General features: G+C 63.7%; 1 protein-coding gene across 5 annotated transcripts in view; it reads left to right on the top strand.

Annotated features, from left to right (window-relative positions):
- LRP1 (LDL receptor related protein 1) overlaps positions 1–14,964 on the top strand; it is an 88,851-nt gene extending 73,887 nt beyond the window's left edge. For 4 of the 5 annotated variants that reach the window (XM_040618385.1, XM_040618384.1, XM_040618383.1 and 1 more), the window contains 32 exons: positions 367–486; positions 859–1,046; positions 1,290–1,495; positions 1,736–1,924; positions 2,139–2,287; positions 2,766–2,859; positions 3,252–3,368; positions 3,479–3,598; positions 4,107–4,229; positions 4,621–4,746; positions 4,993–5,109; positions 6,974–7,080; positions 7,275–7,407; positions 7,674–7,793; positions 8,325–8,447; positions 8,708–8,851; positions 8,958–9,092; positions 9,344–9,463; positions 9,745–10,016; positions 10,108–10,286; positions 10,572–10,678; positions 10,901–11,017; positions 11,389–11,565; positions 11,952–12,092; positions 12,176–12,349; positions 12,430–12,591; positions 12,790–12,964; positions 13,320–13,424; positions 13,623–13,687; positions 13,936–14,023; positions 14,206–14,350; positions 14,690–14,964. In XM_040618385.1, coding sequence (XP_040474319.1) covers positions 367–486; positions 859–1,046; positions 1,290–1,495; positions 1,736–1,924; positions 2,139–2,287; positions 2,766–2,859; positions 3,252–3,368; positions 3,479–3,598; positions 4,107–4,229; positions 4,621–4,746; positions 4,993–5,109; positions 6,974–7,080; positions 7,275–7,407; positions 7,674–7,793; positions 8,325–8,447; positions 8,708–8,851; positions 8,958–9,092; positions 9,344–9,463; positions 9,745–10,016; positions 10,108–10,286; positions 10,572–10,678; positions 10,901–11,017; positions 11,389–11,565; positions 11,952–12,092; positions 12,176–12,349; positions 12,430–12,591; positions 12,790–12,964; positions 13,320–13,424; positions 13,623–13,687; positions 13,936–14,023; positions 14,206–14,350; positions 14,690–14,830 — 4,479 coding nt within the window. In that variant the 3' untranslated portion in view covers positions 14,831–14,964. Of the gene's footprint in view, positions 1–366; positions 487–858; positions 1,047–1,289; positions 1,496–1,735; positions 1,925–2,138; positions 2,288–2,765; positions 2,860–3,251; positions 3,369–3,478; positions 3,599–4,106; positions 4,230–4,620; positions 4,747–4,992; positions 5,110–6,973; positions 7,081–7,274; positions 7,408–7,673; positions 7,794–8,324; positions 8,448–8,707; positions 8,852–8,957; positions 9,093–9,343; positions 9,464–9,744; positions 10,017–10,107; positions 10,287–10,571; positions 10,679–10,900; positions 11,018–11,388; positions 11,566–11,951; positions 12,093–12,175; positions 12,350–12,429; positions 12,592–12,789; positions 12,965–13,319; positions 13,425–13,622; positions 13,688–13,935; positions 14,024–14,205; positions 14,351–14,689 lie in introns of those variants that run through there. The other variant, XM_040618386.1, reaches the window with a different exon arrangement.
- The last annotated feature ends 1,526 nt before the right edge of the window (positions 14,965–16,490 follow it).

The raw sequence follows: 16,490 nt of genomic DNA, 5'->3' as shown, positions 1-16,490 counted from the left end.
GAGGGAGCTGGGAGCAGGAGGGGGCACGGGCCCCCCATGGCCAGGGGTTTGGGGTGGGAGAGGGGCCCTGCAGGGCACGAGACCTGCCGGCCTCGGGGTTTGGGCTCTTGGCTTCCCAGGCAGGTGGTCGATCATGTATAAGCAACAGCTTCCACTATGAGCGTACAGGAGGTCACGTGTAAACAGTAGCTCTTGGGTAGCAGATCTTTATACGGTTGGGGCTGCACGACAGCTGTCTGTAGGTGCTTGTGACTCCTCTGCTGCAGGGACCGGGAGCTGAGGCTGGGGCCTCACTGGTATTTGTAAAGCCCCCACGGCCCAGTGCTGGGAGGCAAGGCTCATTCAACACTTCTGCCTCTCTCCCAGGGGCTGAACAATGCGGTGGCTCTGGATTTCGACTATCGGGAGCAGATGATCTACTGGACAGATGTCACCACACAGGGCAGCATGATCCGCCGCATGCACATCAACGGGAGCAACGTTCAGGTGGGGGCTGAGGCAGCCCCTCAGGCACCCTCGGTCCTCACCCACCTCCTGCCCGGCTGCCTGAAGAGGCCCAGACCCCCCCAGACACGGGGAAAGCGGACACAAGCCCTGCTGTAGGGTCATCACTGGGCTCGGGGCATCAGCCCCAGTTGCTGCAGGGATGTGTTGCAGCAGCATCCTCATCAGAGGCTGGCTCCAGGCTGCCCCAAAGCAGTGGGCAGGGAGGGCTGAGGGGAGAGAGGAGTTGAGGAAAGGGCGCTGGGCAGGGGTGGGGGCAGTGTGCTGGGGAAGGGGGGATGTTGTCATCCCTGAGGGACCAGGGCAGGACCTGGCTCTCCCTGTCCAGCCCCACCGTCTCTTTTCTCCCAACAGGTTCTCCACCGCACTGGCCTCAGCAACCCCGATGGGCTGGCTGTGGACTGGGTGGGAGGCAACCTCTACTGGTGCGACAAAGGTCGGGACACCATCGAGGTGTCAAAGCTCAACGGCGCCTACCGCACCGTGCTGGTGAACTCGGGCTTGCGTGAGCCCCGGGCGCTGGTGGTGGATGTGCAGAACGGGTGAGAGCCTGGGGGACCTGGACCCTTCCCTGTGCAGGGAGAGGGCTGCTGTCTTGCCATAGTCCTGGGGGCTGGGAGATGGGATGGGACCTTCCCTCGTTGCCACCGGGACACCTGGCTGCTTCTCCCTGCCCTGCACCCACAGCCCCAGGCACCTCGATTTAGCCGCATGACGGGCAGAGTGCGGCTGCTGCTGTGGCTTGGGCTGAAGTCAGCCTCCCTCTACTCTTCTTTCACCCCCAGTTACCTATACTGGACAGACTGGGGGGACCACTCCCTCATCGGGAAGATTGGCATGGATGGTACCAACCGCAGTGTCATCGTCGACACCAAGATAACTTGGCCCAACGGCCTCACCCTCGACTACATCAACAGCCGGATCTACTGGGCTGATGCGCGGGAGGACTACATCGAGTTTGCCAGCCTGGATGGCTCCAACCGGCACACGGGTGAGAGCGCGCCGGGGCTCCTGGGGTGCCAGCAGGCCTTTGTGGGGTGCGGGCTTTGGATTGGTCTCAGGAGCAGGAGCCAGGGCTGCTGGAGACGGTCCCCAGCTCTGGCAGCTCCTCTGTGCCTCTGAGCGGGGGACAAGGTGTGTTCCCTGGCTGAGCTGTCCCTGCAGAAAGGCTGCGCTGAGGGAGGGGTGGCGTGGGGCAGCCCCTTGCTGAGCCGCCCGCTCCCCCTCGCAGTACTGAGCCAGGACATCCCGCACATCTTTGCGCTCACCCTCTTTGAGGATTTCATTTACTGGACTGACTGGGAGACCAAGTCCATCAACCGGGCCCACAAGACTACGGGTGCCAACAAGACCCTGCTGATCAGCACGCTGCACCGCCCCATGGACATCCACATCTACCACCCCTACCGCCAGCCCGATGGTGAGCCGTGGGGCAGGGGCTGCGGGGCTGGGGTGGTCCTGGCAGCGCAGAGCAGCCCTGGGCAGGAGGCTGGGGCTGGGGGCGATGTGCAAAGGTGGGGCAGGGCGTGCAGAAGGGCGGTGTGCGGCGAGGAGGGTGTCGCAGCTGGGGGTTCACGTGCCGCCCTGAGGGTCCCCTGTCTTGGTGTGACTGATTGTCTCCCTGCTCTCCCCAGTTCCCAACCATCCCTGTAAGACCAACAACGCCGGCTGCAGCAACCTCTGCCTCCTCTCGCCAGGCGGGGGGCACAAGTGTGCTTGTCCCACCAACTTCTACTTGGGCAGCGATGGCAAAACCTGCGTCTCCAACTGCACGGCCAGCCAGGTAACAGCCTGCCTGCCCCTGCCCGCCCCTGCCTGCATGGACATGCACCCCGTGGCAACCGTGTGCCTGTGCTGGTGCGCATCCCTCCCGCGGTGGTTTCACCAGGTCCCAGCGCCTCGGGCGGCGCAGCTGGTGCTGGGGAGCTCACGGAAGGCGCGGGCAGCACCTCCCTCCTGTGGCACTTCCCAGCACGTACAGACTGCAGTGGTTCGGGGGTGCCCTAGGGAGCCAGAGACCCTCTGGCTCTGGAGCGATCTTCTGCCTGCTCCTCTCCATCCCTCCAGCTCCGGAGGCTGTGGAGGGTGGGCTCAGGGTTAAGGCCTTGCTCCGGGTCAGGGCAGAGTGTCCTGGGGGCGCCTGGGAAGGGACAGCACAGAGATCGGTGCCCTCGGCAGCGTTCCCTGGGGACAAAGCCCTCTGGGGTCCTCCCTCCCCATTCCCAGCCACCCTCACCAGCTTGTCTCTCTCCCCATTGCAGTTTGTCTGCAAGAACGACAAGTGCATCCCTTTCTGGTGGAAATGCGACACCGAGGACGACTGCGGGGACCGTTCAGATGAGCCGGAGGACTGCCGTGAGTGCCGAGCGGGGCTGACCACAGCCCACGGTGTCCCAGCACCCCGGCCCCCCTGCCCGGCTCTTGCCAGCCCTACGGCATCTCTGTGCTGTCAGCCTGGCGCTGGTCCCCCAGAGCCCTGCTGCTGCTCCCCGCTCAGCTCTGGTGGGAACAGGGGTTGCCCCACTAAAGGGCTTGGAGAACGGCGGGGTAGACACTGTCCCTGCGTGGGGTATTGCCCCCCTGCTGCTCTCGGAGCGGAGCTGCCCCTTCGCTGCACCAGAGCCCAGGGTTGGGTGCTGGTTGCTCAGTCCCTGCTGAGGATCCCCGAGGAGAAAGTGGGAGGTTAAAGTTTGCTCTGAAAATGTTCCCCAGAGCAAACCTTTCACCCTGTCTTACCCACCCCACAGCCGAGTTCAAATGCAGGCCAGGGCAGTTCCAGTGCTCCACTGGGATCTGCACCAACCCAGCCTTCATCTGTGATGGTGACAACGACTGCCAGGACAACTCAGATGAAGCCAACTGTGGTAGGTTCTCCACATCCCCTCGGAACCCTCAAACCCCAGCAGGGCTGCAGCATCCCGGCAGAGCAGAGATGCAGCGTGTCAGCTTTTGACCGTGCTGCCTCCCTCCCCAGATATCCATGTCTGTCTGCCCAGCCAGTTCAAATGCACCAACACCAACCGCTGCATCCCCGGCATTTTCCGCTGCAACGGTCAGGACAACTGCGGTGACGGCGAGGATGAGAAGGACTGCCGTAAGTGGGGACCCGTTAAGCGTGTTAAGGATGGGGAGCACGTACGATTAGGGGTGAGGAGTTCAGTGCTGCATCAGATCTGTGTATTTGGGTATCGGCTTCTCTGCCGGCTGGCTTCTGGGTGGTCCTGCTCCTGGGCATGGGGCTTTCTCCTTACCTCTGCTCTGCACAGAGCCGCTATCCGCTGTCACACTTCTGTTTCCTAGTGGAAACAAAATCCTTAAATCCCTCAGAGTGGCAAGTTCAGTATTTGCTGTGGATTTGCACTGAGCCCGCTGCACACCTGAGGGATTTTGTGCCTCCTGCCCTGTGTCCCTGCAGCTGGTCAAGTCCTCTGGGGCCACCACCGCGCTCCGCTCCCCTCCCTTCTCGTGCACGTGGTCACCAAGCATGGCCAGACACTTGTGATGCCCAGAGTGGCTGCGTGCCTCTGTGCTCTGTGGGATGGTGGCTGGCAGACCCCTGCCTGCCCTGCTGCCTCTCCTGACTCTGCTTCTCCCTCCTGCAGCGGAGGTGACTTGTGCCCCCAACCAGTTCCAGTGCGCGATCACCAAGCGCTGCATCCCCCGCGTCTGGGTGTGCGACCGGGACAACGACTGTGTGGATGGCTCAGATGAACCTGCCAACTGCAGTAAGACACCTGCGTGGGGTGGGGGGCGTGGGTCTGGCCCCACCAAAGCCTGGAGCTCGCCCACAGCCGGTCACGTCTGTGTGTCTCTGCCTGTGGGGTGGCAGGTCCCTGCTCAGTCCCTGCGGGTGCTGCGGGCAGTGGGTGGTGGGGTGGTGGCTCTGCCTGGGTCTGTCCCGCTGAGATACTCCTCCCTCTGACCTCTCCCCGGAGAGCTGCTTGAAGGGAGAATCTTGCCTGCCCTGCTCCAGGCAGGGGTGCTGCAGTGAGTCCCAGGCTGCTGGCACAGGGTGTTCATCAGCCCTGCAGAGGAAGAAATGTGCTTGGCCGTGCTCCCGCATTGTAACCCCCCCTCCCCTCCCCATGTCCACGTCACCCTGTTTCTCCCCGCCAGCACAAATGACGTGTGGTGTGGATGAGTTCCGGTGCAAGGACTCGGGCCGGTGCATCCCAGCACGCTGGAAGTGTGACGGGGAGGACGACTGCGGGGACGGGTCTGATGAGCCCAAGGAGGAATGCGGTGAGTGGGAGCTGGGGCTGGGGAGACGAGTCCAGAGGGCATCTCGTGCCCCTTCCCCAAGGGTCGGGCTGCCCTGGCACTTTGTCCCCTCCCCCTCCCCGGTGTGCCTGGGGCTGGGTGAAGTTTCAGCTGCTCCTTTTTGCAAACCACGGGGGCCGGGGCCAGGCTGGGTCAGAGGGCAGCACTGCCCGCTCTGCTAGCTGGTGGGGGCAATGCTGATGCCTGTCCCTGTCTCATCCCACCCAGACGAACGCACCTGTGAGCCCTACCAGTTCCGCTGCAAGAACAACCGCTGCGTGCCAGGTCGCTGGCAGTGCGACTACGACAATGACTGCGGGGACAACTCGGATGAGGAGAGCTGCAGTATGTGCCGCCTTCAAGCCTTTGCTATCCTGGGCGCTGGCTGTGCACTGGGGAGGGGAGCGGTTCAGGTCCCACAGCCCCTCTGTCTGCCGGTGCCCCCGGCTATGGGGGCAGCATCAGGCCGACTGGGGCTGGTGGCGGGGAGCAGCCTTCTCCCCCCGGACCTGGGTCTGGCTAGGCTGGTCCCACAGCCAGGCTCGGCTGCGGGCTGTTCTCAGGAGGAGCCCCAAGTGGGATGGAGGAAAGGCAGGAGGTGAACCCAGTGCCCTCCCCGGCCGGCAGCCACAGGTCCTGCGTGGCCGTGCTCACCCGTGGGGCTTGCAGGAGCCTGGTCCCACGAACGGTGAAGCAGCTTTGCTTTAGAGCATCGCCCCGTGCTTTGGCCCCAGCCTGGCAGGCAGCACCCTGTGAAATGGTTTGGCCTGGGAAGGCACTGGGGACACACTGAGCCTTTGCGGGGAGAGCTGTGAAACCACCTGAACCCAGGTCACAAACCTGGACCTGGACCAGCGTGCGGGAAGGCGGCTGGTCGCCAGAAGCCATGGCAGACGGTCAGATTGCTGCCCCTTAATGAGTTACTGCTTGTTAGCGGAGCTGTGCCAGCGCCCGCCCCACTGAGCAGCGGAGGACCGTGACGGTCTGCGTGGACGAGGCAGTTCCTGGGGCCGTGCTGTGGGCAGGAGCCTGGTCCTGCCCCTCCAGAGGGGCTCAAGCTGCCCACGGGATGGCACCGGGGTCTGCTGCCAGCTGCAGGGTCCCGGGCAGAGCCAGATGCTCATCCCACCATGCAGTGCCTGCCCTGGGTCCCTCTGTCTCCCTGCAGCTCTCTAGGGTGCAACTTCTTTTTCTTTTCTGTTGATTTCATGTCGTGTTTTTGAGTTTGTGCCATTTCACTTCATCTTATGTTTTTCTCCATTTTCACACTGTCGTTATGGGGCGCTCAGAGGTAGGTTCCTGCCAAAATCTTTTAATTCCGTGTGCAGTCTCGCTAAAATCAATGGAGACAATAAATTCTAGGTGAGGGCAGAGGGGTCAGGACTGGACAACCCAGGCAGATTTACTGAGCATCAGCACCAGCGTCTCCCTCCACTGGAGCTGCAGCTGGGGAGGGTCCAACCCTGCTGCCTCCACTACCGGGGCCATGCATGGCTCACACTTGGCTCCGAAGTCTGTCCCCACCTTGACCCTTCCTGCTCCAGCTGGATGCCCCCTGTGCAGCCCCCCCTTCCCCTACAGTTCTGCCGCCTGCCCTGGGGCAGTGGGGAGGGGAAGGGTCCCAAGAGCTGTCCTGGGTGGGAGGGTGTGCTGTGTGCCCTCCTCCTGCAGATGGATTTGGTACCAGGTGCATTGAGCTCTGTGGGGGAGTCTGTCCCTGTGCCCTGCAAGGGGGGCTGGGGGGGCTGGCTCTGCCAGACTGGCCAGGGTGCCGCTGCCTCTCCTCCTGCCTGCAGCTGCTGGTGGGGCAGCGACAGGGGCAACAGGGACCTGTGGGGCTGGTGCTGCCTTCGGTGGAGAGTAACATGCAGGACACACGCAGCCGGAAAGCTGCCAGAAGCGAGTCTGTATGGCCATAGTACCGCCTCCCCAAAAAAAAAAAAAAAAAAAAATTCCCTGCAGGGAGCTGGGAGCCCTGGAGTGGGATGGGGAGTGGGATGGGAAGGGGGCTGGGAGGTGGTATCAGCCATGCCCCTCTCTGGCAGTTCCCCTGGCTCTGCTTGCACCCCACCCTGTCCCCAGTGCCACTGGACGTGTGTCTGTGCCAGCCTGTGCCCCCCCCTACGCTGTTGGCCAGGGAGACCTTCTGCCCTCGCAGCCCTGCCTGCAGCCCACGCTCAGGGGGATGCTCTGTGTTCTCTGCCCCCAGCACCCCGGCCCTGCTCGGAGAGCGAGTTCTCCTGCGCCAACGGCCGCTGCATTGCCGGCAGGTGGAAGTGCGATGGGGACCATGACTGTGCGGATGGCTCTGATGAGGTATGGCACCGAGGGCAGGGGCTCCCTGCCAGCACGTGTGGGAGTGAGGGCGCGTGCCACCCGGTCTGTGTGCCAGTGGTGCCCTGCCACCAAGCAGGGGCTGAGAGCCTGGTTCTGGCTGAAGTCGTGGGGCAGGAGGCTACCACAGCCGGGGCTGTCCCTGCTGACTGCTGTCCTTCACCCTTCCCCTGCAGAAAGACTGCACGCCGCGCTGCGAGTTCGACCAGTTCCAGTGCAAGAACGGGCACTGCATCCCCATGCGCTGGCGCTGCGACGCTGATGCAGACTGCATGGACGGCACTGACGAGGAGAACTGTGGCACTGGGGGTAATGGCAGCGCTCGTGGCTCCCTCAGGGCTGGTCATCTTCCCATCCCATGCCCTCGCGTGTCCCATGTCCCTGCCGTGGGTGGGAGGGCTCCACGGGGTGTGTGTCAGCACCGCTCTGCCCAGCCCCAGGGCATGCACAGACACGTATGGGAGCCCTGGAGAGCTCCCAGCCACACTGGAAATTGGAGTTGCAGCCCCAGAGTAGCGTTTTGGCAGCCCAGCAGCAGTGGCTGACATGTCTCCTCCTGCCCTGTGCTGTCGCAGTTCGCACATGCCCCTTGGATGAGTTCCAGTGCAACAACACGCTGTGCAAGCCCCTGGCCTGGAAGTGCGATGGGGAGGACGACTGCGGGGATAACTCGGATGAAAACCCCGAGGAGTGCTGTGAGTGACACCGTGTTGCCTCTCCCCACTCCCGGCAAAGCCCCTGCCCGGCATGCGTCGCCCGCGGGGGCGGCAGCCTGCCCTGAGCACCCACTGGGGAGGGGTGACGGTCCCAGTGCTTGGGCACCGCTGCAGGTACCAGGGGGGCGGTGGGTACCTCTGGCAGCCCCACACATCCCCTCGAGATGCGTCCCCTTGGGGGCAGCTGGTGGGGCCGAGGGGGCACAGGTGGCGCCGGCGGAGAGCGGAGTTGCAGAGGTGCTGAGCCAGGCCGGGGGGTGGCAGTGGGTAGCGGGGGCTGGGGGCAGGGGGCTGGGTGAGAAGAGGGCTGACCCCCTGCAGCTGGGCCAGCAACCGGGCGATTGTCTCTGCTTCAGTCTCTTTGCTTCAGTCTCCGGAGCCCGCTCGCCCTCGTGGGACCGGCCTCCCCAGAGAGCAGGCAGAGGCTGAGCAGCAGCTCGTGACAAGTGTGACAGCCTGGCTATGGCGTCTCCTTTCACCGTCACCGTTTGTTTCTGTTTGCCGGTGCAGTGAAATTCCAGTGTCCCCCCAACAGACCGTTCCGCTGCAAGAACGACCGGGTATGTCTGTGGATCGGTCGACAGTGTGACGGCATTGACAACTGTGGAGACAACACAGATGAGAAGGACTGCGGTGAGTGGGGCTGCCCGAGGGCGCTGCTCTGCGCCTGGCACGGACGGGGCCGTGGGTCGCTGCTGGTCCCCGCAGAGCCCTGGATTTAGCCCACGTGTTGGGCTTGGCTTTGCCCGCTCCTTCCCGAAACCGGGAGGCGGGTGCAGGCATCCTGGGTCCCTGCCTGGTCCCTGCCTGTGCCATTCGCACCCTGAGGCTCCCCCAGGGCTGGGTGCCCCCGGGATGCAGCGTTGTCACAGCCGCTGCCTGTGCTCCCACAGAGTCACCCACAGCCAAGCCCAAGAGCTGCAGCCAGGACAAGAATGAGTTCCTGTGCGAAAACAAGAAGTGCATCAGTGCCAACCTCCGCTGCAACTTCTTCGATGACTGTGGAGATGGCTCCGATGAGGAATCCTGCTCCCATGGTGAGCAGGGAGCTGGGATGTTGCAGGGAGGGGGGTGGGGTGTCACTGAGGGTGGGCACTGGGGATGCTGTGAAGGCACGGGGGCTGACGGCACGTCCCACCACAGATCACAAGTCATACGACTGCATGACCAACACCACCATGTGTGGGGACGAGGCCCAGTGCGTTCAGTCACAGTCCACCTCGTACTGTACTTGCCGCAGAGGCTTCCAGAAGGTGCCAGACAAGAATTCCTGCCAAGGTACTTCCCACCACCGCCGGAGAGGGCTCGGGGTTGGGCCATCAGGTTTACGGTTGTTTTTTGCCAGTAAGATGTGTCTTCACACCTGTGGAGTGGCTGCAGCACCAGAAATGGTGTCCCTGGGGCACAAAGATGGGGAGTGGAGAGGGCTGGGGTCTCTGAGCCCTGGCTAGCGAGGGGCTGGCCCCCCAGCCATGTGCACAAGGGCACCTTCCTGGTCTGCCCCCCAACTCCTGTCTCCCACTGCCCAGATGTCAACGAGTGCCTGCGCTTTGGGACGTGCTCCCAGCTCTGCAACAACACCAAGGGCTCCCATGTCTGCAGCTGTGCCAAGAACTTCATGAAGACGGACAACATGTGCAAGGCAGAAGGTCAGGAGGGAGCGGGGCCCTGCACAGACCCTGCGTGTGCCCGTGGTGCCCTGCAGGACCCAGCCACTCTTCCTTCCCTGCTGCTTCTCCTCCCCTTGCACCTCTGCCCACCCTTCCTTCTGGCACTGCTGGGGCCATCACCTGTCCTTGCCTGGCAGAGCGAGCCCCAGGGGGTGCCAAGCTCGCAGCAACCCCATCCCATGCCCCACTGTGGAGCTGCGCTGACCCCCCCGTCCCAGCCCAGCCCAGCCCAGCCCGCACCAACAGCTCCTCCTCCGCAGGCTCCGAGCACCAGATCCTCTACATCGCGGACGACAACAAGATCCGGAGCATGTACCCCTTCAACCCCAACTCGGCCTACGAGCCAGCCTTCCAGGGCGACGAGAACGTGCGCATCGATGCCATGGACATCTACGTCAAGGGCAACAAGATCTACTGGACCAACTGGCACACGGGCAGGATCTCATACCGGGAGCTGCCCGCCTCTTCCACTGCCTCCACCGCCTCCAACCGCAACCGGCGCCAGATCGACGGCGGCGTTACCCACCTGAATGTGAGCTCTGTCGGGGGCACGGTGGGAGGCACCGAGGCCGGGCTGACGGTGTCCTCTGCCCTCACCTCTCCCCGCTTTCTGCCCTTCTCAGATCTCGGGGCTGAAGATGCCGCGGGGAATTGCCATCGACTGGGTAGCTGGGAACATCTACTGGACAGACTCGGGGCGGGATGTCATTGAGGTGGCGCAGATGAAAGGCGAGAATCGCAAGACGCTGATCTCGGGCATGATCGATGAGCCCCACGCCATCGTAGTCGACCCACTTAGGGGGTGAGAGACTTGAGCCCTTTCTCCCTTCCCTCTGCCCAGCCCTCACCCCGGCTTCTCTTACCAGCAAGCCCACCTGTGGTGGAAGCTCCCTGTGCCCCAGCATCACTCCGTGTCGGCTCAAGTTGCTGTGCCTTGGGGTCAGCTGGCCCACTGGGGTCCCATCAGTGGCTCTAGGACACCGTGGGGAGAACGTGGGAGGGTTTCTTTGCCAGCAGAGAGTCGGACTGTCCTGTTCTTCCCCTCCTTGCTTCCCTGCTGGGAATGACCTGCCTGTGTCCTTCACAGGACAATGTACTGGTCAGACTGGGGCAACCACCCCAAGATCGAGACGGCCGCTATGGACGGGACACTGCGCGAGACCCTGGTGCAGGACAACATCCAGTGGCCAACAGGTGAACAAAGATGGGTGCCAGGAGGGGCACGAGGGGTGGTGAAAGCCTTGACAGGAGGGATGTACAACCTGGCTTGTGTTGGGGAGGCTCAGCCTGGGAGCTCTGAGCTCCATGGCAGGAGTGTAGGAGTGGCAGGGGGGGCTGCTCTGCTGGTCACTTGGTCAGGAAGGGCTCAGGGTGGGCTGGGGACCCGTACCTCACCGGGGGGGGTGTGCCCCTCAGGCCTGGCTGTGGACTACCACAATGAGCGGCTGTACTGGGCTGACGCCAAGCTCTCCGTCATCGGCAGCATCCGGCTCAACGGTACCGACCCTGTCGTGGCCATCGACAACAAGAAGGGTAAGCAGCGTCTGAGACCCACCAGAGCAGCAGGGAGGAGAAGGACACGTCTAGGGGGATGTCCCTGGGGTGCAGTCCTGGCACAGCCCGGCTCCCCGGCGCCCCTGGCCTGGGTCCCACTGCAGGGCAAACGACAGCACGGAGCCAGGGATGCTCAGCAGACGGCAGCGGGGGTGGGCGTCCCTCATTAGGGGCTCCACAGCAGGACCAGAGCCTGCTGGCACTGCTGTCCCCCCAGCACTGTCCCCCTTGTACAGGGTGGGAGGCCCTCACCTCAGATCCATCCAGAATCCTTAATCGGCCCTGCCCAAGGCTGCGAGCAGGCAGCCGTGCCGCCCCTGCCTGCACATGTCCCCACTTCACTTCCCCAGGGCTGAGCCATCCTTTCAGCATTGACATCTTTGAGGATTACATCTACGGTGTCACCTACATCAACAACCGCATCTTCAAGATCCACAAGTTTGGGCACAAAGCTGTCACCAACCTGACGTCTGGCCTCAACCATGCCACCGACGTGGTGCTCTACCACCAGTACAAGCAACCGGAGGGTGGGTGCCAGGCCCAGGACCCCCGCCCGGCTCCCAGGGTGGGAGGGAGGTGCCTGGGGCCTGATCTCTGGTGCGGGGTGTCAGAGGGCAAGGGGAGCACTGGCAGAGCTTGGGGCAGGAGGGGACTTGGCCACCCAGCTTCCCTGACCAAAGGGGGGAGGGGGGGGCATCAGGATGGGCAGAGCGGGGAGGGGAGTGGGTTGGGGGAGGCCAGCTGCAATGGTGAGCTGTCAGCTGGTGACCCTGGGGCGGGGGGGGACAGGCACAGGGTCTGGGCAGCTGTAGGGTCGTGGGGGATGTCCTGAAGCTCTTGGGGAGTAGTTTGACAAGAGGGCTGTGGGTCTCTCTGCTACCCTCACCCCACGTTGTCCCCTCCCTCTTGGCAGTGACCAACCCTTGTGACCGCAAGAAGTGCGAGTGGCTCTGCCTGCTCAGCCCCAGTGGCCCCGTCTGCACCTGCCCCAATGGCAAGCGCCTGGACAACGGCACCTGCGTGGTCATTCCCTCACCCACCGTCTCCCCTGTTGGTAGGTGGTCCAGGGGAGGAGGGGGAAGGGGAGGGTCCTGCCTGGCACGGGCTTGCTCACCTCCATCCGTCCCTCCCTCCCAGTGCCCACCACCGACACCTGCGACCTGGTCTGCCTGAACGGTGGCAGCTGCTTCCTCAACGCCCGCAAGCAGGCCAAGTGCCGCTGCCAGCCGCGCTACAACGGGGAGAAGTGCCAGATCGACCAGTGCTGGGACTACTGCCAGAACGGGGGCACCTGCGCCGCCTCCCCATCGGGTGAGGCTGCTGAGGGCGAGCCTGGGGGTCGGGGCTGGTCCTGGGCAGATGGAGAGCGCGCTGACGGCTCTTGTCCTCAGGCATGCCAACCTGCCGCTGCCCCACCGGCTTCACCGGGCCCCGGTGCAATCAGCAAGTGTGCACCGACTACTGCCTGAACAACGGCAGCTGCACCGTCAACCAGGGCAACCAGCCCAACTGCCGCTGCCTGCCCACCTTCATCGGGGACCGCTGCCAGTACCGTGAGTGCTGCCTGCCTGGGCGAGGGCAGCTGGGGACAGCACCTGGGAGGTCAGACCGCCGGGTCCCCCTCTTCTGGGGATGCTCTGCGGGGACACGGCGTTGGGGTGGTGCTCTGTGTGGGGGACCAGGGTCACGGGCAGCCCCCCAGAGGGGGGCCGGTGTGGGGCTGCCCACCCTGACCCCACTGTCCCCTGCAGGGCAGTGCTTCGACTACTGTGAGAACGAGGGCATCTGCCAGATGACGGCCAGCGGCGCTAAGCAGTGCCGCTGCCCGCCACAGTTTGAGGGCACCCAGTGCCAGGACAACAAATGCTCCCGGTGCCAGGAGGGCAAGTGCAGCATCAACAAGCAGAGCGGAGAAGTCTCCTGCATGTAGGTGTCAGGGACATCGAACTGGAGGGAGGAAGAGGGGATGGTGGGCACAAGGACCCAAGAAAAACTCATGTGCCTGTGGCCCAATCACTGGGGGTCGGCCACAGCTGAGAGATGCTGGCTTAGTAATTCTGAGCAGCTAAGAAATCTTGGCAACTTTGGGGCCCCGGGAGGAGGTGTCCCTCTCCCAAGCCCATCCTGACGTCCCACCAGCCACTGGGATGGCACAGCCACAAATGATGCCAGAGGGATGAGCTAACAGCCTTCAGCGAGCAGAGTCCTGGGTGCTGGGGGTGGGGGGGGGGCACAGGATAGGTTGGGGATATGCATGTGCCTGATCCTCTCTGCCCCGCAGCTGCCCAGACGGCAAGATAGCGCCCAGCTGCCTGACCTGCGACAATTACTGCCTGCATGGCGGTACCTGCTCCATCAGCGACAAGACGCAGCTGCCCGAGTGCCTGTAAGCAGAGCTGGGGGCTGGGGGGTGACGGGGGGGGGGCTAAAGGCAGGCTACTTGCCCCCCCAAGCAGAGGGAGCATGTGACTGACAGACCTCAATCTGTTTGCCCCAACCCCTAGGTCTGTACCCCACCTTTCCCTCCCCCTCCCCGCATGCTTTCCTGCCCCCGCTAACCCCGCTGCTCTCCCTGCGCTCGCAGGTGCCCAGCCGGGATGACAGGGACGCGCTGCGAGGACTTCATCGTCAGCCAGCAGCAGAGCAACCGTACGTGCGGGGTGGTCCCGCAGGGCCCGACTCCAAACCCGGGGGGGTGGGAGCCCGTCTTTGCCTGGTGAAGCCAGGGTTGCCCAGTGCCCCTGTGCAACTCCTGAACCCCGTTCTTTGCTGGAGGGGGAGGGGGCAGGTCCTATCCCGTGGGGCAGGACTAGCCCGGCTGCTGGACCTGCTGCTGCTGCCCGGGGCTTGGGCCCCCTGCGCACGCTCTGACTGTACCTGCGCCTCTCCTCCCGCAGGAACAGCCTCCATTGTCATCCCCATCCTGCTGCTGCTCATCCTCCTCACCGTGGTGGCTTTTGTCTGGTACAAGTGGAGGATTAAAGGGTGAGTACAGGCTGTTGGGGGCTGGGAGGGAGCGTTACGCAGCCAGGATGGAAACCCTCCTTGCAGGAGCTGAAAGCCTTGATTGTGCGGGATAAACGAGCGGGACTGCTGGCGGGGTGGGGGGCTCCATTCGCTGCAACCTGTGTTGTTGGCACTGACCCTCCGTCTCACCCCCTACCCAGTGCCAAGGGCTTCCAGCACCAGCGGATGACAAACGGTGCCATGAATGTGGAGATCGGGAACCCCACCTACAAAATGTACGAGGGGGAGCCCGACGATGACGTGGGAGAGCTGCTGGACGCAGACTTCGCCCTGGACCCCGACAAGGTGAGGAGTGGGGCTGTGCGGCACGGCGGGGCTGTTGGCTGTGCAGGGTCCAGCCCAATGCAGGGGGTGCTGAGCGGGGGGGGGGGGGGGCACGTTGCTGCAGCAGTGTCGGGGCTCCCTGGGACTGCTCTGTGCAGGGGGAGCTGGGGGGCTCCAAGGAGTCGTAAAGGCTTCACGGCTGGAAGCTGTGGGGAGGGACGGCGGCGCCGTGCCGTGAGGAGGTCACGGCTGGTGCGGGCTCTCACCGAGGCACCCCCGGGCGAGGGACACCTCTGGGGACCGCTCTTCTGGGGAGGGAGGTATCCGTGCCCCCTCCCACCTGTTCCCCCCTCTCTGCAGCCCACCAACTTCACCAACCCCGTCTATGCCACGCTGTACATGGGCGCCCACAACAGCCGCAACTCGCTGGCTAGCACGGACGAGAAGCGGGAGCTGCTGTCGCGGGGGGCGGACGACGACCTGGCGGACCCCCTGGCATAGGGGCAGGACAGGGGCGAAGGGCCACCGGGCCGCGGTGCCCGAGCCTGGCACAGACACCCATGGCAGGAGGCGGGCGGGGCCGGGGGAGCCAAGAGCCACTGTATAAATGTACAAATGAAGGATTATTACTTTTCTATGTGAGCAGTATTATTACCTGTATATTCCCCGGTACCAGGCCTCGGCGCCTCTCATTGCCAGATCCGGCTTTGGTTTATTTTAAATCTCTTTACATCGGGGCACCCCCCCCCCCTCCCTCCCCTCCCACCCGCCAGACAAGGCAGCGTTTCGGAGCAGGGACGGCGCCGCGGTCGCTGTGCCGGGATGGACTCGCTGGGGCTGCTGCAGCTGGGGCTGACACGGGGTCACCGCAACGCGGGGCGCAGGCAGCAGCGGCACCGGCTGGAGGGTGGCAGAGCGGGGGGCTCGTGCTCCCCAGCTCTTGGCTCTGTCCCCTCCGCCCCTGCAGCTCCCCTCGCCGGGGGACCTGTTTCCTACACCCACCCCCCAAGTCTGCTGCTCCCCAGGTCCCCCTGTTCTGCAGCTTGGCCTCTGCAAGCCTCCTTGGCCCCCTCCCCCCTTTTCCATCCCTCCCTCCTCACCTTTTCCTCCACCGATCCCTCCCTGCCATTCTCGGCTCTGCCCAACTGTTAGAGGGGACTGGGACGGTGCCCCCACCGCTGCCCCCAGCCCCATTGCAGTACGGATGGGGCCTGGCCCCACGGCCCCTCGCTCCAGCTTGTCACCTGCACCTCGCCCGCTCTCCAACATGCACATTTTTTAACAGGAAAAAAAAAAAAAACCCAAAAAAACAACAAAAACATGGAAATGACCTAGCTTTTATAGTAGAAATAAATAAACGCATGTGGGGGGAGGGCGGGGGGCGACCCCATCCTTTTATTGGGGGGAAATGTTTTAATAATTTTTGCTGGATTACTTTACAACTAAACAAAACAGATATTGTTATAAATAAAATTTTTAAAAACTGAAGCGCAGGCTGCTGGTTGGGGGGGAGGCGAGGCCGGGGAGGCAGGCACCGGTACCAGCCGGGCCCCAAGGTCACTGGGCGTCATGGCCCTGATGCCCTCCCAGCCCAGAGGTGCCAGTGCTGGCCCAGGGAGTGGTGTCACAGACGGGTGGTGTAAGGCAGGAGGATCCCTCCCCTGCATTGCCCTCGGGGTGTGCAGGGGGGAAATGGGGTTTTCCATGCGGGTCCCTGGGCAGGGAACGGGGATGGGTGGGGGAGCTGTGCCCCTGTGCGTTGCGTAGCCTGGGCACCCTCAGGTGCAGCGCATGTGCTGGTGCGTGTGTGGCTCAGGGTGATGCATGTGTGCACACACGTGTGCACCGGCTCCCCGCTGCTGCCGTCCCCAGGCCCTGCAGGGCACCCTCAGCTGCTGTGGCCTCGGCGCTGGCTCCTGTAGGGAGCAGAAACACCCCATGGCACTGGGCACTGGGCACCGGGCACTGAGCACCGGACCCCGGGCATTGAGCACTGGGCACCCAGCCCCAGGCATTCAGCACTGGGCACTGGGCACCGGGCATTGAACACTGGGCACCCAGCCCCAGGCATTCAGCACTGGGCACTGGATGCCGGGCATTGAACACTGGACACCGGGCACTGAGCACTGGGCACCCAGCACCAGGCATTCAGCACTGGGCA

The sequence above is a fragment of the Falco naumanni genome, chromosome 20 (assembly GCF_017639655.2).
Source record: "Falco naumanni isolate bFalNau1 chromosome 20, bFalNau1.pat, whole genome shotgun sequence".
Taxonomy (NCBI): domain Eukaryota; kingdom Metazoa; phylum Chordata; class Aves; order Falconiformes; family Falconidae; genus Falco; species Falco naumanni.
Note: the sequence above shows the minus strand (reverse complement) of the source record. Positions and strands in the feature narration are given on the sequence as shown.